Genomic DNA, 24,801 nt, shown 5'->3' with positions numbered 1-24,801 from the left:
GCTCCCTAGTTCTAAATTTGTATTGATTTTTAAAAAAAAAATAATAGAGCAAGGAAAAGTTGCCTTTAGAAAGACATATGAATCAATATGTTTCCTGGAAAGAGATCTTACTTTTTTCATGTTCCAAGATTCTGTAGTTCGATAGAAACGATTGGTATTCATGAATTTAGTCAAGGTAATTATGAAGGAGAACATGGAGTACGTTCATTTTCCCAATAAACCCTAAGATTTTTTTTTTCTGCCCTATTCTGTTTTTACACGTATTGGCTCAGATTTACATAGAAGTCATGCAATACAGGGCAGCAAGTAATATTCCTCTTCTGAGTTACGTGAAAGAAAGAGAGTAGAACAGCACCTTATCAAGTAAGATATGTTACTCTTTAGCTCTCTCCCTGCGCTGGCGCACTTTAGTCAGCCCAGCTACGCACCAACACAGACACATTTGAGCCATAGTGCAAGGGTGTCTCCTTTGTCTGAGGCATACTCTTTGGAATTGAAGAGGTCCATTCCAGTTCTAAAACTATGCTTTAAGGTGTTCACCTGTGTATGTGTGCCATACATTGCAGGACACATGCAAAGTTGAAAAAATGAGGAGAAATGAAAATATGTCTCCATGTTATGCCTGCTTTGAGTAGGTGCAGAATTTTGGCTGAAATCCCTGTCCATAGTTCTTTGTAGAAAAGGATTTGCGTAAAAACTCATGGGTGGTTGAATTGGAACGCCCATGCACTACCTATGGAATGCCTCCTTGATGCAAAGTAACACAAGGCGCAACATTGAGCAACTTACTTGAGTTACAATCCAACCACATCGAGTTTGAGTTTGAATGTAAATCCCACCCAAATACTTTCTGTCGGGTTTGCGTTAGAAAAATAAAGCATACCTGACACAAAGCAGTTGTAAATCTGGGCCCTGATTCCCAACACGTTGACTTGTTTAGACTCCAATTCATATTTCATGATTGCAGGACGATTCAAACATATGCAGCCTGACAGTGTCACATTCACACATCTGTTGCCAGTCTGAAACATCCATGGCCAAAGTTGCTTGGATCTTGATTTTTCACTTTTTTGATAAGATAAAAGTGGGCAGAACTAAAATTGTTTATGAAAGTAATTTAAGAATCCAAGTTATCCTACTGACCCCATAACACATGAAACAAATTATTTTTATGGAAGGACTGATAATGGCATGTATGTTTGACATACTGTACTTTATTGAAATATATATGTATTATGTTTCTAATTCTTCTCTATATGTTGTCTTACTGTTTTTTTTTCTCTTTAGCTGGGCTGGACTTTGAGGGCCTCCTCCTCCTTCCCCAAAAAACTGACGCAGAAGAACTATTTCCCCTCATCATTTACCCTCATGGTTAGTTACAAAAGTGATCTATCTTTTTACAGATGATGCTCTCATCTCAGTGACATATCAGTGACCACTTAAAGCTGGGGGCCAAACACCTGACATCGGATGATACTAAACACCACTGCTTGTCCTATCAGACCATTCATTTCAGGCAGAGGGCACCACAATGTGTAGTAGTAGAGTGACCTTAAAATCAATATTGTTCTTTATTCGGCTGATTTCAAGCCATAAAGCACAGAATAAAACAATACAGTCATAAAGCCACATAGAAAATGATAATAAGAATCACCTTAAAAACAAGTTGGTTCCATTTCATAGGATCACAAAAGTTCATATATCAAAAATATTCATTACACGGCCCCATATAGGTTTCCAATCCTTATTTCATAACAAACAAAGAGGTATATTTACAAGCCCCTTGCCCTGCCATTCCGTCATTTTTTGTGAGGCACTGGCGACGCATTTAGCTGCCCCATATTTACAAGGACACATAAAGCCACCCTGCGTGGCTTTCGTGTCCTTGTAAATACAGCCCCTTTTCACGCAGCACTTTGCTTGAAAGGAGCGTGCCATGGGTGTTGCTGTGGGTGTTCTCAGCAACACCCAAGGCTTCTGCCACATTCCCAGATTTACAAACTTTCATAAACTTGGGAATGCGTCAGAATGCTACGCCTCCCAGGGAAGGCGCATTCTGCAGCACACAAAGAAAGAGGAAAACACTGCTTGTGATTTTTATTGTGCAGGATGGTGACCCTGTCTGCACAAAAACAATCTCCCCAAAAATGCAGACACCCTTGCACGATAGTGCAAGGGTGCCTGCGTTGGTGCATGGCAGCCAATTGTGCACCAGCGCAGGGTAAAGAACAGGGATGTGACACATCATTCTGTGTTTTTAAAATGACTCAGTTCTGTGCAGCCAAATGGCTTATGGTGCAGTGCTGAGTCTCTATGAGATCTAATCTTGTATGAACAAAGTTTTGGCCTCCGGAAGCACTTTCAGGGTTGAGAATATAAATGACAGAAGAGAGTAAATAGCATGTTGCTTTGCTTTGATGAATCATCAGAAGGGCAATTTAGAAAGGTTGTACACCAGTCAACATCTTTGGGAAAGGCCACTAATAAATTAAGAAAGTTTAAGCGAAACCTGGTGAGCAAGAATCTACTTTTTGCATCAAAGATTGAAATCAGATAAAATTCACAACCCGGCAATGATTTGATGGAGTTATAGTTGGCACTACTACTTAATTTGTCAAAATGTGCCTGATGAAGGCTATGCTGTCTTTCATTGAATGCCTCTTTCACCAAGATATAGGTCTGCAAAATCCAGATCCATAAACCCCCTTTTCACTCACTGGTTATCTAGGGGGATCCCCAAAGCATGATCCGGGGAAAGACAATCTTCCAGTAGACCTTTTGAAACTGAAGCCCCATTTTTACCCAAAAATCTGACTCAGAGTTCCAACTTAATCCTGTCCCCCAGGGGGTACAGACCCACCTCGGAGCGGCACATGAAAGAGGGAGTGGCTTGAGGAACAGCAAGAAGTCTTCTTAGGAACATGTTCGTGTGCTTCTCAAGTGGGCCAGCAACTTTATACCTCCACAACTCTGTACGAGGCTATGGAAGTGCACTTACTTTTGTAAATGCTAATCATCTTGAGCACCAGCTTATGCCTTATCCGACATGCAAAGGTGAATATTACCTCCACGGCTCTTTGGGACTGAATAATCCTATTGGAAAATAGACCATGCAAAGTTAAATTAAGGTCAAGAGGGATGCCTGAATAATTAAAGTAATTCATTTTTTGAACTACCTATAGTACTAATGTGTTGGTTGGAAAAATTCTGAATTGGAGTGGGTCGCAATCCTCATTATTATTCATGACTTCGGTCACAAATTGCGACTCCTTCTGATTGGTGGCCATCACAGAAATGTTAGACTGAGAGGTGTGGCAACCCACATGTAAGTTATCACATTTCAATAAAGTAAGCTTTTTTTTCCTTTTACATGCTGACCCTTTTCCTTAAGGGAAACAGGGCTGTGATTAAAAAAGAAAGCTTTCTCTGTTTTTAAAGTTTACCAAGTGTTCAATAAGCTTTTTTTTAACATTCACAAATGGATAGGGGTCTGATGAAGACCCCTTCCCCACACCTCCAAACTAGGCAGTCATTTTTAAATGTTTTGCAGTAGAATTTTAGTTTACAAAACATTGATACATCACATATCGATTTGGTATTCGGAAGGAATTGTAAACACACCCCTTCCAAAAACCGAATTGGTATCCATAAACATTCCCATTTTAGGACGCATTAAAACCTTACCTGCTATTAAAATGGGATTTGTACAGTTGAGAATCAGTTTTTTGCGGTAACAGTCTCCGATTCAGGATGTTTGAAACCGCAAAAAGGATGGTGCATTTGATGCCTTAATTGACGTAAGTCTGCGTGGTCATGCAGCTTTATGGAAAAGCCTACAGTCTGGGAAATGTCTGCCTGAGGTGTTAGCCCTTCCTGGCACATGTCTCACTGTGGCCATGGCAAGAACCTTCTTGGCTGAAGGAAAGGCAATTGTTGCACCTGAATGGGTGGGCTATGAGGTGATTTGTGCTGCACTACTCATGTGGAGCTCATAAAAGAGCAGGTGGTAGTGCTGATCCCATACTCAGTGAGGAGAGCTGAAACTGAAATAATATAAAAGTAGAGGAATGCATCTCTTCATCACTATTGCCATTTGCCAAATCACTGGACTTCACCATTGACTCAAACCTCAATTTGAATGAAATTAACACATTACTAAACTATTGAAGGCTCAATCCTACAACCTCCGCCTCTTTTTTCAACTGCTCTTTATTGGCAATCACTTATACACATGCATTACAATATGACAAACAATCATTTATATGGCTGTTAGTGTTTCTTTGTTATAAGGATGCCAAAAAGTTTTAGATTTATAGATTTTTTTACCAGATTGTTAATTCCCCTTCCCCATCCCCATGTGGTATTGGTTGTGAGTTTACGCACACTCCTCTACCGGTTTTCCTTTATTATTGTGTTTCTTTAAACAATGGATTTGGTTTCCTTTCTATCAAACATTCTAAGATCTTTCCGTTTGATGGAGGGGGTGGGAAAGGGGTCATCATCTTCTGTTATTCACATTCATATTGTCTACACCTGGCTGCCAAGTTGGCAGGAAATTTTCCCTTTCTTTTGAGATGTACACAGGCAATCTTTCAACTGCCATTGTTTCTCAAGTTCTCCAATAGTAAGACTGCTACATTTGGCTGTTTTGTTGTTTCCATTGCCTATGATAATACCATTTTGGCAAACAGTAGTAGTTGATCGACCAATTTCAGGTGCCCTCATCCAGTTTCCACCCAGTTAGTAGGTCACATGCCCAAAATCGTGGTAGCAGGGTCTGCCGGTTCTCGGTATCCCACTATCACTTCGATTACCACCAATAATTATTTTCGAGAATAGCACAATATTCAGGTAGCAACAGTTCCTCCTCCCCACATTCCCTCCAACATCTGTCATTCTCTCCAGGGAACATCTTTTTACATTGTCCGGGATGAAATACCATCCCATCATAATTTTTAGTGTGATTTCCTATATTGAACCGATATGCTGTTCTTACATATGCCTTTTCATAGCACCTCCCATCTCTCCATTGTTACATTTCCATTTTAATCTTTCACACATCTTGCCATAGCTTTCCATGAAAAGTCTGCATGGGGGCTGTAACGGTATTTATATATGGGCAACATCCACCCTTTGGTCCCTTGGTGAGAGGTCAGGAGTTTCTCACCTAGTCTCAGTGCTGTTTCCTTAAATCCAGCGGGATAACAAAATGTCTAATCTGCTGGTATTGGACTCTCTGCCAGCATTTAATCTCTCTTACAGTCTCTGAAAGTTCTAATCTCTCCTCCCATGAACAGCACAGGTTTTTGGGTCTGCGCCTCTGTGGCATTTATATACGGTCCCATAACAACCTGCCCACAAACGCCTGTCCGTGTAGACCCAATTTTTATCTGTTTCCCTTTCTAGACCATTCTTATATGATACGTAATTGTGCTACCATATAATAAACAAGGATATCCGGGGAACCCCACCCCCATTTTTTTCTTTGAAGTCCTTGGGTATTTCCTTCATACCATAGACAGTTTTCTTTGACATACAAATTTGATCAATGAGCCTTTAAGTTCTTCTGGGAATGCTTTGAAGATGTATAGCAGCATGGGAATTATATTCATTTTAATGGGTGCTTCCTAGAATATCTGATTTTATGTAAGATAGCGCACACCAAATTTCGAAAAACTGTAGTCTAAGTGGTTGAATCTCAGTAAATGAAGCGTGCAACTCAGACACGAGGTAGCCCTCCTCGTAACACGTTAGGAAACTGCTGGTGTATATACACCAGTATACTGGGTGCACTGCTGGATAAATATGCTACACAATTAAGACGTATTAGCTACTGTAAAGACAAAACTAAACCAAAGCAATAAACGGTCTGAATGAACGTGACAATTTGACAGTCCGTTGAATCACGGTGATTTATAATAAAGCTGTGTTTATCATTCAATCACATAAATGACATAGAAATATACAGTACAGTAATTGAAAAGTAGCTCAAAACAAAATCCACATGAATGAAATCAGAATATCTGCACTAAGGCAGAGAACTTAGTCGTCAGTTCGCAAGAAAACCCAATGCATTTCGGGATGTTGTACATCCCTTCTTCAGGGGAAGCTGTTGAAAAAATACAGGAATACATTTCAAGACCTTGAAATTCAAAACGTGACTTAACATGAATGAACAACGATACAATACAGGGTGCAGCAGGCTGTGGCCCAAGCGGAAACATTGCTGGTCTGTTTCAAACTAGAGCAATATAAGAAATAAACCCAGTGTCATGAAAGTTGTGCTTTATAAAAAAACTGCCAAAGAAGTGAAAAGAAACTGAAATGGAACAGAAGTGGTTCAGATAGTCAAACAACTAATCACCAGAGTCAACCACCAAGTGCATGAGTAGAAAGGAAACAATGTGACAAGTTAAATAATAACGTAAATAAGCTGATGAAAGCCTGAAAGGTTCTGGCCAAATGAATTGAACGACTGCATCGAAATCGGAATGCACAGGATAGGATGAGAGAACTGAACTGGGGCTGTATGCCTGGAACGGGAAAGCACAGGGAAACTATAAATCAGAACAGTGAAACTGAAGCTCAAATTGAAAACAAGTACAACGGTAAAAAAGGAAGCTTACTGAAAATAATTGCAGCAAGAACCAGCCGCTGGGCTGGATGTATACTGTGGCCCGAGTGTTCAGGGAGATGGAGAAAGGTTCAGTGGCTTACAGTGAAAGCCATCGTGTGACGGCAAGCTGCGCGAAATCTACAATTAAAATAAGGAAAACCATTGTAGAAACGAACGAAAAATGGATTAAAAACTACGTGCAGGAAACTGTGTAGGCTGCTTACCCCGTAACTAAACACGCAAAGGAAACCGCAAACGGTCGTAACTCCTGTGTACAACCGGAAAGGTGTGTGTCCGAGGCGCGTTCTACTCGGAAGTTGAATACGCGCCCGTGATCACGTGGTCGATGAGAACGGTACTCATAGAAATGGGACTGCTAGAACTTGTGTAAATGAATACACAAAGTGGTACTGCAGGGTCACGCAGGGCGCAAGCTGGAGTAGTGTGAACCGGTTGGTATGGCTAAAAAATTCGCACTGTGAAACGGAAAAATGTAGGGGTAATAATCTGGAAAATGTGACAGGAATGAGGAACCGGTGAAATAAAGAACGAAAAAAACGAACAGGTGGAGTAGGACCAATGGTATGCATGAAAGAAATGAATCAGATGTACAGAATCTGAGGAGTAATGAATCACTGTTCACTGGAAGCAACTACAGTGTGCTTGTAAAATAGAGGAAAAAAACTGTGAAAAAACAAATAAATGATTAAAATGAATGAAATAAAATGAAAGATCCCAAACTGTAGGGAAATAATTTTGCTCCAATTGAAGAGACTGTACAATCTTAACAGAAGAAAGCAAGTAGCTGGAGGGAAAAATGAACTCAATGAAAGACAAATGGGCATTGGCAGGTACAGACAGACAGTCTAGAAGTCAGATTGCAATTTCCGACATGTTATTATAAAAAACACTGCATTTCAATTTTGTCATTAAGCCCAAATGGTAACAAGGTGTGCAAAAACTTGGTCCACCAGACTATTTCCCTACAGTTTGGGATCTTTCATTTTATTTCATTCATTTTAATCATTTATTTGTTTTTTCACAGTTTTTTTCCTCTATTTTACAAGCACACTGTAGTTGCTTCCAGTGAACAGTGATTCATTACTCCTCAGATTCTGTACATCTGATTCATTTCTTTCATGCATACCATTGGTCCTACTCCACCTGTTCGTTTTTTTCGTTCTTTATTTCACCGGTTCCTCATTCCTGTCACATTTTCCAGATTATTACCCCTACATTTTTCTGTTTCACAGTGCGAATTTTTTAGCCATACCAACCGGTTCACACTACTCCAGCTTGCGCCCTGCGTGACCCTGCAGTACCACTTTGTGTATTCATTTACACAAGTTCTAGCAGTCCCATTTCTATGAGTACCGTTCTCATCGACCACGTGATCACGGGCGCGTATTCAACTTCCGAGTAGAACGCGCCTCGGACACACACCTTTCCGGATGTACACAGGAGCTACGACCGTTTGCCGTTTCCTTCGCGTGTTTAGTTACGGGGTAAGCAGCCTACACAGTTTCCTGCACGTAGTTTTTAATCCATTTTTCGTTCGTTTCTACAATGGTTTTCCTTATTTTAATTGTAGATTTCGCGCAGCTTGCCGTCACACGATGGCTTTCACTGTAAGCCACTGAACCTTTCTCCATCTCCCTGAACACTCGGGCCACAGTATACATCCAGCCCAGCGGCTGGTTCTTGCTGCAATTATTTTCAGTAAGCTTCCTTTTTTACCGTTGTACTTGTTTTCAATTTGAGCTTCAGTTTCACTGTTCTGATTTATAGTTTCCCTGTGCTTTCCCGTTCCAGGCATACAGCCCCAGTTCAGTTCTCTCATCCTATCCTGTGCATTCCGATTTCGATACAGTCGTTCAATTCATTTGGCCAGAACCTTTCAGGTTTTCATCAGCTTATTTACGTTATTATTTAACTTGTCACATTGTTTCCTTTCTACTCATGCACTTGGTGGTTGACTCTGGTGATTACATGTTTGACTATCTGAACCACTTCTGTTCCATTTCAGTTTCTTTTCACTTCTTTGGCAGTTTTTTTATAAAGCACAACTTTCATGACACTGGGTTTATTTCTTATATTGCTCTAGTTTGAAACAGACCAGCAATGTTTCCGCTTGGGCCACAGCCTGCTGCACCCTGTATTGTATCGTTGTTCATTCATGTTAAGTCACGTTTTGAATTTCAAGGTCTTGAAATGTATTCTTGTATTTTTTCAACAGCTGCCCCTGAAGAAGGGATGTACAACATCCCGAAATGCATTGGGTTTTCTTGCGAACTGACGACTAAGTTCTCTGCCTTAGTGCAGATATTCTGATTTCATTCATGTGGATTTTGTTTTGAGCTACTTTTCAATTACTGTACTGTATATTTCTATGTCATTTATGTGATTGAATGATAAACACAGCTTTATTATAAATCACCGTGATTCAACGGACTGTCAAATTGTCACGTTCATTCAGACCGTTTATTGCTTTGGTTTAGTTTTGTCTTTACAGTAGCTAATACGTCTTAATTGTGTAGCATATTTATCCAGCAGTGCTTCCTAGAATAACCATGATATGCACTGATGTTCCCTTTTTGAAAGCTTTTGTGATCCCACACCAACATTTGGGTATATTGATATCACTCGGTTCTGTAAGGATAGATGTTAAATTATCCCCAGATATCGGACTGCTTTTACTGTAATCTTGATTATGGTCTTCCCCCTCAATTCTTGGTATCATTATTGGTCAAGTTTATTGGAAGAAGTTCCTTCTTGTGCTTGCTTATTCATAACCCAAAGCCTGGCCATATTTTATCGGTATATCTTGTAAGACAGGCAATTAACTTTCTGATTTGACCAACAAAAAAAATAAGTTTTCTGCAAACAGGGAGATCATAGGTTCCTGCAAAGCGTTACCCTTTGACTCCTTTTGTCACTCTAAATTTCATTGCCAAAGGCTTTATTGCTAGTACAAACAACACAACAGTGGGGATAAGGGACATCCCTGGCAGGTGCCATAACTGAGAGCCAAGATATTTAATCTTGCTCTGTCAACCAGCACACTCGCTTTCAAGGATTGGTAGCTGGCCATCACTCCCACAGACTAACGGCCATATTCTCAAGGACCTATCGGCACTTTATCGCAGCCAAAGTCACAATAAATTTATTGCCCCATTCACAAGCGGTGCAAACAGCCGATGTCACCGGTTTTCCGACAATAGCATCCGCAAAAAACATCGCCACAGATGACCCCGGCAACTATCGCTAATGAGATGCAGAGTTGGCGTTCCCGAGCAAAAAGCCGCGTCAACACCACACCTCAACATTCTCAACGACCAGCCAGATCGGTGATAAGATCACAAAACATGCGATAAGGCGCGTTAGCAGCAGGAAATTAACACCTACTGTGACCTGGTGCAAAGTCGGACGACAACCGGCACCAGAAAAGGGAGCCCAGACCACTGCCACACCTGAAGACCAACAGATGCCATGGAGCCACTGATAATGAAGCTCGGAGCCCCAACAGGGCTACAACACCCACCACCACCACACCCATGACCGCCACCCCCCGTAAACCCCACCGGATCACCAAAGATGCAGCGTAGACCAAAACAGCAGACCTTCAGAAAACGCACCAACCTCACAGACCCAACACCAGAGAATGTCATTGCCCACTACAGGCTCAAAAGGACAACCATCCTATGCATCCTGACCACCATTGCCCACAGGCTGACGGTACCAACACAGCGTACAACCAACATCCCTCTGCAGACAAAGCTGCTAGCTGTGCTGCACATGTTGGCCTCTGGGACCTTCCAACCAACAACCGCCAGAGTCGGAGAAGTCTCACAGCCAGCCCTATCAAAGTTCCTCACAACTGTCTTGGATGCCATCATCAGCTTGGTACCTCAGTACCTATACTCCCTTCACACTGTGCAGGAACAGCTGGAGACCAAGCAAGGAGTCTGCGCCATAGCTGGCTTCCCACACGTGTTAGGGGGCAATTGACTGCACACATTTCCTACTTGTGCCCCCTGGTGACACTGCACAAAATTACCTCAACAGAAAGCACACGCATTCCATCAATGTGCAGGCAACAGTGGACCACCTGGGAATCGCCCCCAACGTAATCGCCAACTACCCAGGCAGTGTGCATGATTCCTACTTCTACCGACAGTCCATCATCAGCCAGCGCTAACAGGATGGCACCCATGGAAATGCACTGCTCGTTGGCAAGTACCAAATGAACACACCACACCCCCCAACTCCACAATCATGCAACTCACAACTCTGGGAATGCACACGTCACAGACTCACATTCAACATGCGAAACAACATGCCCACCCACCAGACACAACAGCATAACTTACTGTCGCAACCTGGGCTAGCCATTTACATGAGCCATCAACGGCATGGCAATTCAGCCACAGAATAGCGGAATGTGGGGAGAAGGTAAACTATGCCAAGTGTGGCAGAGATGTGCTGGACAGACTGCAGTATGCAGACCACAGACATATCCATATCCACATGCACTGCTGGTGTATGGAGTGTAGTGGACAGTGGACGCAACCATGTCACCCCAGCCAGTGGGTAAGATCCCGGAAATGTAGCTTGTGCCTGTCCATGTAGGCCGCGTAAGCGCGAACAGAGTGGGCCAGCCCGGCGTACCCAAGGCCAGCGTAGGGGTGTGAATAAAAAGCACGTCGCTCTGGGCCTGGTTCTCTTCCAGAAAGCCCAACGACTCTGCCAGGGCGCCACCTCCCAGCCCGCCACGATGCCGACCCCGTCACCGTGAGCGGTGTTGCCTGCGATCCTGTGCACCTGCTGCACCCCGGCCCGCTTGTCCCCGAACCCGTCTTCCCCGCACCTGTGCACCCAGGCCTCACTGCTCACCTGCCGACACCGGCGTTTGTCAAGGAGGGCCCACCATGTGCTGGCGCAAGCATCAAGCCCGAGGCCCGCGAGCTTAGCAGCCTTCTCAGACCATCACGGTCCCTGCGACACAGGCCCACAGTACTCATTTCTCGTTGACATACTCCACCGGCCTACACAGCTGCCAAGTCAGTCACACATGTGGAACTGAGTCTTGATTATGCAATGGCAGAGACACATTTTATGTCACTGTACTCCCTTCGATGTGGTGTCACCAACTCCATGCCTAGCAAAACCAAAGGGGATGATGGACGGAGTGTTGAACGTTGCAAGCACTCACCCCCAGTCAAATGATATGGGTTTAATCCATCATCATTCTTTAGCTCACTCCACCACCCCAGTTCAGACACGGCCATATGCAAATCAGTTTGACCCTGTGCCTCATGGGAACAGTCCAGCCCGGAATGCCAAGCCATGTCTTCCCTGGACCGGAAACAAGCATCCTGGGACCGGTTTCTGGCTAATCAGCCGTCATCAGCCAGGCTAGCTTGAATCCAGTGGTAAAGTGAGCAAGGGACCCACGTCTGGGCATACCCTGCCAACTTAGGACGAACAAAGCAAAACTAAAGCGGATGATGGACGGAGTGTTGAACATTGCAAGCACTCACCCCAGTCAGCTGATCTGGGTTTAATCCATCATCATTCTTTAGCTCACTCCGCCACCCCAGTTCAGACATGGGCATATGCAAATCAGTCTGACCCTGTGTCTCATGGGAACAGTCCAGCCCGAACTGCCAAGCGATGTCTTCCCTGGACCGGAAACAAGCATCCTGGTACCGGTTTCTGGCTAATCAGCCATCATCAGCTAGGCTAGTTTGAATCCAGTGGCAAAGTGAGCAAAAATCCGTGCCTAGCATCCGAACGACACCTGTATGTCATCCCTTGCTGACTACTGCCTTCGGCCTACACTGCGGTTGAGTACGTAACACAGTTGGAACTGAGTCTTGATTTGTGTATGGCAGAGTTCATATCATTGAACGCATGAAGAGGAGTAAGAGGAAGACGTGGTGCAGTCCGGAGGAAAAAAGGATCCTCGTTACGGAGATGATTGAACACTGCCAACAACTGCTCTGGTGTCACTAACTCCGTGCATCGCGAGCCAATGACACGTGGCGGTGGGCCCCTGCTGACCGCTGCCTTGGGCCTACACTGTGGTCCAGTATGTCACAAATTGGGAACTCAGTCTTGATTTATTTATGGCAGCTTTTATATCACTGTACTGGCCTCATCGCAGACTGCATTCCCCTTCAGCTCCGGTGCCACTAGGTTTGTTCCCCGACAGCCATGGGCACTTTCTGGTTGAACTTTGGTGGCGACTGAGTCTATAGACTAAGGGTTGTCTTCATTATCATGTCGGTGATACTGATTTTTTGGCAAAAACAAGACTGTAGCATTCCACTCCTCAATTTGCTGCTTCCGGATGGCTTCTGCCCTCTGCATCATCCCCTGGAGGACACCTTCCACTGTGCCCCGCAACCCTCTGCCACATTCACCTTCGACATCGACGAGGACCCGCTCAGTCTGCGTGGCCCTACCTCAATGCACTGCAAGTCACCGTCCCGTGGCGGTGTGCCTGAGCTGGCTGCAGTGCATCCAGGGCCACTAACTCTGTGCAGCTCAAGTCAGGGACCCTGTCCCGTGAGATATTGGATGGTCTCTGAGACGATGGCATTGGGGTCATTAACGCTATATGTCTGTGGCGCTGCGCTGTCTGCTGTCACCGGCCTCAACTGCGGTCCACCAGGGCTCACAAATCAAATCGAGTTCTGACCGGCCCGGACGTCGCACACGCCCCCACCGCCAGAACCACCTTCAAACGCCAACTGCTAGAGTCGAAACAGCCATACTGGCAGACTAACGGAGTTCTCACACCTGTCGTGGATGCCATCATCTGCCTGATACACTGCTCAGCACTCCAGGTGCCACTAACTCAGTGCACCACGACTCATGTACCATTTCTGAATGAGTTGTGTGCTGTGGAGAGCTCACTCACCAATGTCACCTCAGGCAGTGTGGGAGACCTGGGACGATGATGAGGAAGATGATGCAGGTGAAACACACCCCACTGCAGCTGCATCAGGAATATCCCAAAGGGACACTATCCTAGACATTTTCTTCACATGAGCACGCTCACCTCTAGTGCCCCAACCTCAGTGCACTGCAACTCATGGACACTTTTGTTTGCAGATTGGATGACCTCTGTACTTGCTCTGTCTACCACCATGATGCTCCCAGTTGTCTCTGTAATGCTGGTGTTTTCTGTTTCTGTTTTAATAGTGTTCATTGTTAAAGTTGTTGCCAGCACCAACCACTCTGTGTGGGCTGGCTTACACTCACCCCACACACATCCAGCACAGGCGTCACTGTACATGTGACCCTGCCAATAAAGGGGCCGGGCGCACGTGCCCGTAGCCAGTTCCACAAACTATTTGCGTGTGTCCATGTGGTCATGATGTATGCATGAGGGCCCAGGGGCCTACAACATTACATTGTGCTGTGTACAGCAGACGCAACCATGTCACCGCTGGCAGCGGGTAAGACCTTGGACATGTAGCTTTGTCTTCACCCACTCAATATGTAAGAGGAGTGGACTGGGCCGTCGTACGGAAGTCCAGCATGGGGGGGTGAATGATGATTCCGGGACACTGGGCGTGATTCTTTACAGGAGATGTGCAAATGCATGTGTCTGTGTCGCGGTGTGGGTCTCCTTTGTGGGGTGTAGGTTGTCCCAGATGGGACTTGAACACCCACTTATGTGATGTAGTTCGGCTTCCATGAGCTCTGGCCCCACCCGCACCTGTTCGGCCTCCTCCTTTTGGCATTCTGACACCTGGCATTGAAATGCGATGTGTGCCTAGGTGAAGTGTTGGGAGCCAGCCGTGATAGCGGGTGCTTCCTGCTGTGTGGTCTGTGCAGGGACTGGGGTCTCCTCTATGTAGCTTGGCTGCCCTGCTCCTGGAGGTGGGTTGCCTAAGATGTCCATGGGCTGTTGTTGGGCGTCGGTGTCAAAAGTGTGGTGATCCTCTCCAGCATCACTGATGAGTAGTCTCGTCTGCTCTGCTGGAGGTGTTGTTTGTCCCTCTGCAATGTGAAGGGGATATGCATGATAACATTCTGTTGACATGTATGTTGGCTCATTGTTCTAGTTTACATGCAGACTGTATGACAATGTACATTGTGACTGTTTGGGAGATGCTGAACAGTGGACATTTGGACTACATGACAGATGTGAGGTTGTACACGTACATTTCCATCTCACAGTTTCCTGCTATGTTAAATGTGATTGGCCTGTTTCTGCGCATGAGCGGACCCAGTTGTGTCCTCTGTTCTGCAGTGTCGGTGTTGCACTTTGTACCACATTGTCGTCGGATGTGCTGTTATTGCTATGTGTGTGTGCTGCAGTGTGCCACAGGGATCAGGGACATGATCCAGGGTCATTGTGGGTGTGCAGTGTGTTACACATCGTTGTGCATGTGTGCCATTGTGCCCATCTACCCCCGTCCCCCAGGCCCTGGTCGTTACTCACCCTGTTGATGTTGTGTCAGGTCCTATTGAGTTGTGTCCGGACTCCCAACTCCTTGCGCCGTCTCCACACTGATGACTGTGGCCTCCATTTCCTCCAGCTCCTTCTGTGGCGCAGGACTCCCACCTCCTGTCGCCGTTGCTGCCTTCCTGTTGGCAGCAGGTTTGTGCTTGGTTTGGCTTTTCACATCATGCCGGCGCCTCTTGTCCTCCTCCATAGACCTCCTTGACACTCCGACTGCATTCACGTTTGTCATATTGACGTTCAGTGGATGGTAGTGTTCTGTCACCTCCGTGACGATGATCTTGTTTTCCTGCGGACTGCACCCCATCTGCCTCTGCCTCTTCTCCTTGGCCTTCCCCGACCACGAGGTTCCTTGCTGGTGGTCTGTGGGGCTTGTGGGGCTCGCGTTGGCCTCTGCACTCTGGGTGCATCCATGATGCTACGCAGTTTATATTTTTTCTCCCTTTTTTTGTGTTGCTTTTATAATGAATTTTCCCACATGACGCGTGGGAATTGCAGGCCTGTCGCTGGTTTTTGCTGATTTTTGTATCACGATTGGCCTCATCGCAGCTTTTTTTGCAATCGTGTTTCGCATTTTTGTGGCATCGTGTTGACTTTATTGCGGACATTTGACACGTTATCGTGAGCCTATCGCATGGTACCACCGCCTTGAGAATACCATGTTACCACGGTGTTATTTTCCCACGATAGACAGCGATTTGCAAAGTTGCGTTAAGCTAATTTTGCGATGATTATCACACGTTCTTGAGAATATCCCCCTAAATTTCCCAAGGATCTTGTGCAATAATGCCCATTTCATTCTGTCAAATGATTTTTTTCAGCATGTAATTCCACAAGAATTACCTTTATTTACTTCTGCATTGTCTTTCCAACAAGATGGACTGGACTTCTTAGGTTATTGAAAGTTCAACAACCCTTGCCGAAGCCTGATTGGTCCTCTTGTATCCGAGAGGAGAGAATTGATGTCAGCCTCATTGCTAAAAGTTAAATATAGATTTTGACATTCCTGTATGTAACACAGTTTATGCAATCTTTCCCCTAGCTTTTATATTAGCATATATCATTGTTGGGGTGAGCTTCCCTCTCTCGCTGATTGAGTGAAATACCTTCTGGAGGACCTGTACTAATTTACCTGGAAATATTTGATAGAATTCCCCCTCTGAAGTCCTCAGGTCTGGGTGCAGTTTCAACTTTCATGGTTTTAATCTCTGCTTTAATTTTCTCTACTTCTCTGTGAGCTCACAGGTCTGCGCTTCGCGCCTCTGACACATTTGGAAACACCACACCTTCAAGAAAGATGTTAGTAGCTTCCATGTTTTGTCTTTTAGTGTATCGTGAGGTGAAGAATACTGTAAACATTACTGCTTTTGCTTTATTTCCAAACTGTAGGTTCCCATTTGTGTCCCACAGACCTACTGGTTTCTCTTTGTTTAGTTATACTTTGAGTGCATTGCCCAGCAGACAGTGGGGTTTACTACTAACGCCTGTATGATTATGCCTTCCCTCTGCCTTTACCAATTGTAGTTCAAATTTAGCTTTCACTAAGCCCATTTCTCTCTTTTCCATTGAGGCAATCACTATACCTTTGCCTCTTATAACAGGTTAAAGAGCATCCTAAAGGATAGCCTAAGAAACCGCTCTTGGGTCACTTGTCTAAATATGATCATCTATTACCGATAGACTTGAGCTCTGTTGGCTGTGTCTTGTAATATATATCTGTCTAGTCTCCAAATTCTGTCTCTTTGTTTATCATTTCTAATGTCTTAAACCAAAATGGTACTAATCTCAGCCTTGGTCAGTTGTTTTTGTGGGGCTATAGAGAAGCATCATATCGTTCCTGGAACGTGTACACTGTACCAGTGGGTAGTATGTAACATCGCTAACACTGGGTTGCATCATCCTTCAAGTATCCAATATACCCAGGTTTTGTTCTTTAATAACTTTTGAACATTTTCTGCGAGAGTCCCATGGGCCTCAATACATATCTATTCCACGCTCTTGTATGCGTTGAAGTCCTCCATCAACAGTAACGTGTCCTATGTGAATCCCGTTATGTTCTGCAACACTCTCCCCAATAACTTACCTTGTCGCTGGTTGGGCAGATAGAGGGCACCTACCGTAATTTGTCACCTTCACCATGACATTCCTCCCTTCCCTGTCAATCAGTGTTTTCAACACCACTGTATTGGATGATTTAAAATTGGATCGCTGCACCACATGTGTATATTACTGTACACGCTCTATCAATACAATTCTCAGCTTTCCTTAGCAGTCATCAAGCTCTCCAGATCCTTGAGGGGGTTGGAGGAGAACGCAATCATAGGTACTCTTTAGGTGCAAAAAGGCTGTTTTTTGGGTGCAAGCTGGATGTGCCAAAAACAACATCCTGCCCTTCTTACCGCACAAATTAAAATGCCCTGAACAGTGAACTAAACAATAACAAACTAACCCATCCAGCAGTGCCTAAACAGTTCCCACCCCCTTAAATATCCATATTTCACCTCCTCTGTACCATATCCGTCCTTATGCCTCTCTGAGGCTCCTGTGGTTTTTCGATTGGCCCCCCTCTGCTTTTCCTGTCTGGCAGGCTTGCCGTCCACGGACCAAGCCTTCTATCCTTGCGTTCACTCCTTACCTCTTAACCATGAATCTTCTCTGATACCACAAATCTATTCCTAAGCACCCTTCTGACTGCTTGCTCTCAAGCATCAAGACAACATTAACTGTTTAAAAAAAAAAAAACATTTAAAATAAACTTCACCAAATTCTTCCAGCCATGTTCCAAGAAGTGCTGTACCAGGGCGGGAGATGGGCTCTGACATGGTCTCGTGAGGGAAAGCTTTGCACCTCAGGAGACACACAATTACAGGACGCGACAGTGCGTCCTCTCCTCCAACAATCCCAGCCCCTCTGCCCAAGGCCCTGTTTGGAGGAGAAAGCAATCACAGGCGCTCTTTAGGTGTAAAAAGGCTGATTTATTGGGTGCAAGTTGGTTGTTCCAACATTCTTCGGCTTCTTGCTACACATACTAAAATGTCTTAAACAGTGAGCTTAACAGCAACAAACTAACTAATCCAGCCTGCCCTAAAAAGTTCTTATGCCCCTTTGAACTTCCCTGTGTCACCTCCTCTGGACCATATCCTTCCTTCTACCTCCCTGAACCTCCTGGCCCTCTCTGCTTTTTCCACCTCGTAGGCTTGTGCGCCCATGGACCAAACCTGAGATCCTTCTGTTCACTCCATGCCTCTTTACCTTCCCTTGGGCTCTTCCTCGATTGCCTAAATCCCACCTGACCGCCACCAGAAGTTCTCCTCGCTTGAAGTGGTGCTCCTGCCCCCAACCCAGCAACCACAGCCAGTATTTGCATCCTTCAGAGTCCCCCAGGCACTCCTTCATCCCTCTAAGTATCACACATTCCCCAGTGGTGACAAGTGCACCCTGTCCTCCTGCAAAAACTCCTGCTTTACTTACGGTATTTTTGGGCACTTCAAAACTCCTTGCGTCGTGCAAAACCCCACATTTTTCCTGTTTGCTTCCCTCCTACCTTTGTTAATGGCCACTGGGTTTTTTGCCCCTGCCAACCCCTTCTTGTAAGCAATTGATCCACCCTATCTGAGTATTTATCCCACTACTCCTTCAATGTTCTTAGGTCCCTTTTTATCATTTTTAAGAGTTCTCGGCCTGTAAAATGCAAAACAATCCTTCTCTTCCTTGTGTATAATCAACACTTTCAGTTGTCTCTGACTCTGACATCACTACTCCCATCCCATCCCCCTTTTGCAAACCATCTTGCTGTGGCCTTGTACCGGTCCACTCTCAGTTGTGTTCCGCTTGCACTAGAGCCCAGTGAATCATGCAGTGTCCGCACATCCAATTTCCTCCTTAGGGCTTCCTATCCGTTGCCCACCTGCCAAATGAGAGAAACTGTTTATATACCACTGGCTTTATAGGGCCACATCTCCCGACATATATTCACTCCTCCACCTCCCCAAGCATTTTAACTTTCTTGCCCATCCCCTTCTGAAATCCCACTGTTGCCACTCCTATCCTAAAAGAGAACGTTGCAAAGTCAGTATCTTCTAAACCTCACCTCCTTAAGCAAAGTCGTAAAACACACAGAACTTGCCTAACGTCGCCATATTTACATCCTCATATACATATAGTGGACCATTTTCTTGTCCCCTTTTCTTCAACCATTTTTTGTCAAAACTCCTTGCTTCACACATCAATACCGACATCCTCTTCCCTTTTTGATCCATTTTACTCATCCTTAAGACAAGACATAAACTAATCCCTTTTTATATGGACTTCTTCCCACTGAATTCCCAACTGGATGTGCACACATTTCTCGCCCATACCACCAGCGCCTCCAGGATACCTCCCTTTATGTTTCCTATTTTTTCTGTTCTTCCTTAATCTGTTATCTAACTTGCTAAAATCCTTTGCACCAATTCTCCTTTCCCCGTTAATATCACCAAAAGCATTTGCCATAACGGGTACTACCGGCCATTTTCTCTGCTATGGGGATTGGAGAGCATTATCTCCCAACAAGTGCTACCACATACCGAACTACATCGTCTAGCCTTCATCTTAACCCCAACTTATCCCTTTCCCTGCACTGTGCTCCATATTGCACAAATTCAATCTATGTTGTTCTATATGTCCTCCTGGTTGATGCTGCCTGTGACCACTCCAACAGACTTCTTGCTCTTAACCAATTTCCCACATCTATCCTAGAACTGCTGTCTCCTTGACCAAACCACAGAATCTTTCCCACTGTGAATGAGACAGAGCTATCTGGTTGTGTAACCCCCGGAATATGTTTTGCTTTGAACCAAATGTTCCATTGCAAACGCAGTAGGACAATCTCCCATAGCAAACGAAGGACACATTGAGCCTTCGTAGTTTGTCGATTTATGACATGCACTATCGATTCATTGTCTATATGAAACAGCTTTTTCCCTGACAGCACTTTGCCCCATAATTTAACCACCACCAATACTGGAAACGATTCCAGAAAAGCAATGCTGTAAATCTCTTACCTCAAATTCTCTCACCAATTTTCAGCATGCCATTTCCCTCTTCAATACAATCCAGTCCCCCACCACTCTATTCCGGAGGCATTAGAAAATAGCTCTAGTGCCTAGTCAAGACAGTCATAAAGCTGCCACTCCGTCACCCCATTATATGTTGTCAAAAAAACATCCACAAATCCTCCCTCACTTCTTCGGTTATGCGTACCTTTTGATCAGGGCCACTGGAATTTTGCAATTGTGTGACTGCGCCGCTTTTTGTATGGTTATAGATTTGCTGCATTTGCCACATAATCCATCATCTGCCACATAATCTGCAGATTTAACCAAAAAAATTGTTTCTAGCCCAAATGGTTCAAACATTACCAAAAGCGAGTGATGCTTGTTGCTGAGCAGTGGACGGCACTTTGCAAAGGTTTACTGTTCACCTTTCTCTTGCTTATTGCTACATTTTGTTATTAAACTAGTACCAATTGTGTGCAGTCTATGCCCAAACAATGTTAACAAGTCTATAAGTGACAAAATAATGAAATAATACTATCACAAAAAGTGCAGCATTATGCCCCATAATATTCCTTTTCTTGCTGCATAATTTATTCAACCCTACCGCATAATTTGGCCCTCCCCTGCCATATAATTCCAGTGGCCCTGCATATGATGAAGTTCAGACGCTCCTTTCATTGCAAAAGCCAAGTTCCTGGTAAAAGCTCTACCTGGAGCTACTACTCAGCATTCAAAGTTGAGATGTTGTAGTATCTGCTGTATTAGATTCAGTTCACCTTTGTTCTTAGCTAACGCGTTCTCTAGCAACCCCCGTAATGTTGGCGTCTTTACAGTGGACAAGAGCAGCTTCATAGCTACTGAGTGTAGTTCTATGCCCAAGAATGTCAATCAGTAGCACCTTCTGTTATTTCTTCAGCTAGTGATTTTTTTTTTAACACACTTTATTGGTGACCGCTGTATGCCATGTACTTCCAAAATATAAGCATTCAAATACAGTCTTTTGTTTTTCTCCCACCATATGCATCCCCATGCATTTGTGCATAGCAATCTGATTTCTCACATCTTGCGTTAGAGGGGAGTCTTACAAAGGGCATTTATAGTCTGTTCCCTTTTCCTAACCACTAATGTACAGGCAGTGTCGCATCCATAATTCAAAATAGTGCATTTTTTAAGTTCAACTAATGACAATAGAAAAACCCCCAACTATTCCCCCTCCCACTCTCCTATCCCACCCTAACCCTCTCCTGGTCAGTCGAACTGCCACTTTGACAATGATAATAGGGAGTCACTATTATTATTATTATTATGGAATTGTGTAAAGCGCATGGTTACGCACCCCGGCGTGTCCCCGCTCTGAGAGGAGAATATAGGCGAATAAAGCAAGAGGTCAAATCAGTGCGGAGCGGTAGAGGTGAGTTTTTAGTGCTTTACGAAATTTAGTCTCTGAGGGTTCGAGGCGCAGCTCTATCGGGAGCAAGTTCCACTTTTTGGCCGCAAGAAATCTGAAAGATCTCCCCCCCATTCGAGCTTTACGAATTTTGGGGATGGCAACTAGTCCGGTGCCCGAAGATCTTAGCATCCGCTCCGATCTATAGGGGGTAATGAGATTACAAAGGGGTATAGGCGCCCTGCTCATAATGATGCGATGGCACAAGCAGAGTGCCTTGAAGATGATCCTCTGCCTGACCGGCAGCCAGTGGAGGGCCTTCAAGGCAGCTTTAGATGGCGTTCTTCTAGGAAGCCTCAATACCAGTCGGGCTGTGGCGTTTTGAAGTACCTGGAGACGATTAAGGCATTTTACTGTCACGCCCAGATACAAGAGATTAGAATAATCAAGTCTAGATGTGACCAAGGCATGAACCAGGGTCTGCCTAGCACTGACTGGTAATAGGTATATAGGTATAGACTATACGAGCGTCTTCTCAAGGGTACCGTGTACAGGGCAGAGTCACAGCATCTCTGTTCCATGGGTTGTACAGGCACAGATAAACTCACACTCTTCGCTTTACAGTGATATGGTATCTTGTGTGGGGGTCAGGTCCAGTGTTCTTCAGCTAGTGATATTCCCAAATGATTAGTCACCTTCTTAAATGTTTTCAACAGCCGTTAACATTCACCTTTTTGGTCACCCTTCCATATCATGCAGAAATCATCACTGTAGTGAAACACATGTTATATGACCTTGCTAACTTCTTCACTGTCCATTCCCAAATTATCCTTCAGAAGCTGCACAAGCTACTGCACAACCCATAGTCATTGCCCTATCAATACAGTGGTGTTGCTAAAACTGAGTACCCAACAAAGGCATGTCATGTGAATGAAGTGGTAAAAACCTGAAAGCGGACTTAATGTCAACGTTTGACATTTCTGCTCCTGTCCTAGAAATCCTAATCTTCCATACCTCTTCATTAATGCTAATGTATGCTAAGGATTAATCCTTTTGATCAATGTAATCATTAATCGATCTGCTCTATGGCCATGATAGATGATGAATCAACCTATATTCCACCTCCGTCATTTTGGGAACCAAACCAATAGGTGATATAATAGAATTATCAATTAATGGCAACTCAAATGGTCACGTCATCATGCTCCCTGCCACCTCTTTGTGAATCTTCTCTTACATTAACTTCTCTTTCCGCCTACAAGATTTGAAACTGTCTGCCCACCTTTTGTCTTTTAGCCCCGTGTATGGCATTCTAAAACCTTCTGTGATACCAAACCCAAGATACAGCAGCGGTCCTCCGCTAAGGCGGAGGAGCATCGCCGACTACTCTGCGAGCAGTTTAAAAAGGAAAAATAAAATGATAACGCAATGTTATCATTTTATCTTTTCATTCTTGCTTAGGTGAAAGTGGGGCGAGGCTGGGCTGGCAAGAGCAGGGGCTAGGGGGAGGGTGATGAGCACACTCTAAGTGTGTATGATGATTTGGCCAGACAAACAGTCACGCGCATTTTGCATGTTCTCCACTAGCTGTATTGCACAGCCTGGGTGGAGAAAATGCACAGCCTCCCAGTCCCTCTGTGAGGGCTCAGACATATCACAACACTACTGTAAGGCAGTGTCGTGATTGGCTAGGGGGGTATGGGGGCCCGATTCACAGAACTAACTTAAGACAAAATCCTAAACTTACTACTTTTGGTATTCACAGAAGTTAGGATTTTGTCTTAAGTTTGTCTTAAGACAAACTTGAGACAGACTTAAGACAGACTTAAGACAGGATTTTGTCTTAAGTTTGTCTTAAGACAAACTTGAGACAGACTTAAGACAGACTTAAGACAAATTAAAGACAAATTTAAGACAGACTTAAGTTAGGATTTTGTCTTAAGTTTGTCTTAAGTCTGTCTTAAGTCTGTCTTAAGTTTGTCTTAAGTCTGTCTTAAGTTTGTCTTAAGTTTGTCTTAAGACAAACTTAAGTCAAAATCCTAACTTCTGTGAATACCAAAAGTAGTAAGTTTAGGATTTTGTCTTAAGTTAGTTCTGTGAATCGGCCCCTGCGAGCCTATGTGCTTCCTGGTTCTTGCTTTCTGCTCCTGGAGTCGACCGAGGAGCAGAAGAGGACCGAGAAGCAGCGGCTGGCCTGCAGGTAAGTGTTTTTATTATTATTATTTATTTATTTTTACCCCACCCTCCCTAACCCCATCCCCCTCTTGCCACCCCCGTTAAGTAGCGGCTGCCACAGTCCAGATACCCTGTAGTTCTGTGGTCAGGGATTAATTGTAAATATTTTTCCAAAATCCCAATCGTGATTAGCATAGTTGCCTTTTCCAGGTGAACCCTTACCTCTGCCCCATTGCTTTCAGCCTTGTCCAACATTGAACTTTATAGGAGGGTGACATTTGTCGGATTTCTGGAATTCATGCCTAAACTTGCAGGGGTATCTATAACACGCTCCTTAATTGTTGTTCCAATAAGACCTGAATGGACCTGTTCTCCCTATTTGTCCCACCACCCGTGCGTGTGCTGGGATGCCCCGGAAACTGTTGTATAAGGAGTGGCAAACTTCTCACCATATACTGTGTTGGTAGCGGCCTAGTAGGTGTCATCTGTTTCAGATATAGTTCATTGTCCACTTCCCCCATGCTTTGGCCTTGTTCAGAATTTTATTGGAAAAAACTCTTCATCATACCAATGCCACCCCAGGCCACCAAAGCCGACACTGGCTGTCCTGATCACATCTAAATATTTCTAAAATCCAACACTTTCTTCTGGTTGTATTTTTACTCCTAATGCTCGCATTAATAGTGAAAGCTGCTGTCCATGTATCTATATTTATAGGTACGCAGTCTTTTTTTTTTTTTTTTACAAATCTCTCTCTTCTGCCTTTGACCGCTCCCATTTCTTTTCTCTCTGCAATAATTTAAATATATCTTTGTACTCCCCGGCCCTTATCTTTTCTTTGATACTTACCAACAAATGGGTACCTAAAGCATCTTGTACTCCCATGCATGGCAGTTTCTTGTCCCTTTCTCCTCCTTTGTTTTTATCATACTTGTCCTGTCCCTTTCTGCCTCTCCTGTGCACCTGGAATCCTGGTCTAATCCTAGTCTTCCTCCCTATTCTGTACCTCTTCACCTTTATCTTTTGTGCTCGTTTTGTCATTGCACCCGCTGCATAAAAAATACACACGCTAACTTGAAGTATAATGTAATAAGTGTGTAAACATATA

The 24,801-nt window shown here is 44.3% G+C and overlaps 1 protein-coding gene across 3 annotated transcripts in view; it reads left to right on the top strand.

Annotated features, from left to right (window-relative positions):
• The window catches only part of LOC146797845 (acylamino-acid-releasing enzyme-like), a 342,949-nt gene that overhangs the window by 284,987 nt on the left and 33,161 nt on the right, over positions 1-24,801 (top strand). For all 3 annotated transcript variants that reach the window (XM_085625041.1, XM_085625040.1, XM_085625042.1), the window contains exon 16: positions 1,288-1,371. In XM_085625041.1, the coding sequence (XP_085481167.1) occupies positions 1,288-1,371 (84 nt within the window). The remainder of the gene's footprint in view (positions 1-1,287; positions 1,372-24,801) is intronic.

This window comes from Triturus cristatus, chromosome 9 (genome assembly GCF_964204655.1).
Source record: "Triturus cristatus chromosome 9, aTriCri1.1, whole genome shotgun sequence".
In the NCBI taxonomy this organism is placed as follows: Eukaryota; Metazoa; Chordata; class Amphibia; order Caudata; family Salamandridae; genus Triturus; species Triturus cristatus.
The sequence above is the reverse complement of the archived record's forward strand: the minus strand, read 5'-3'. Positions and strand labels throughout refer to the sequence as shown.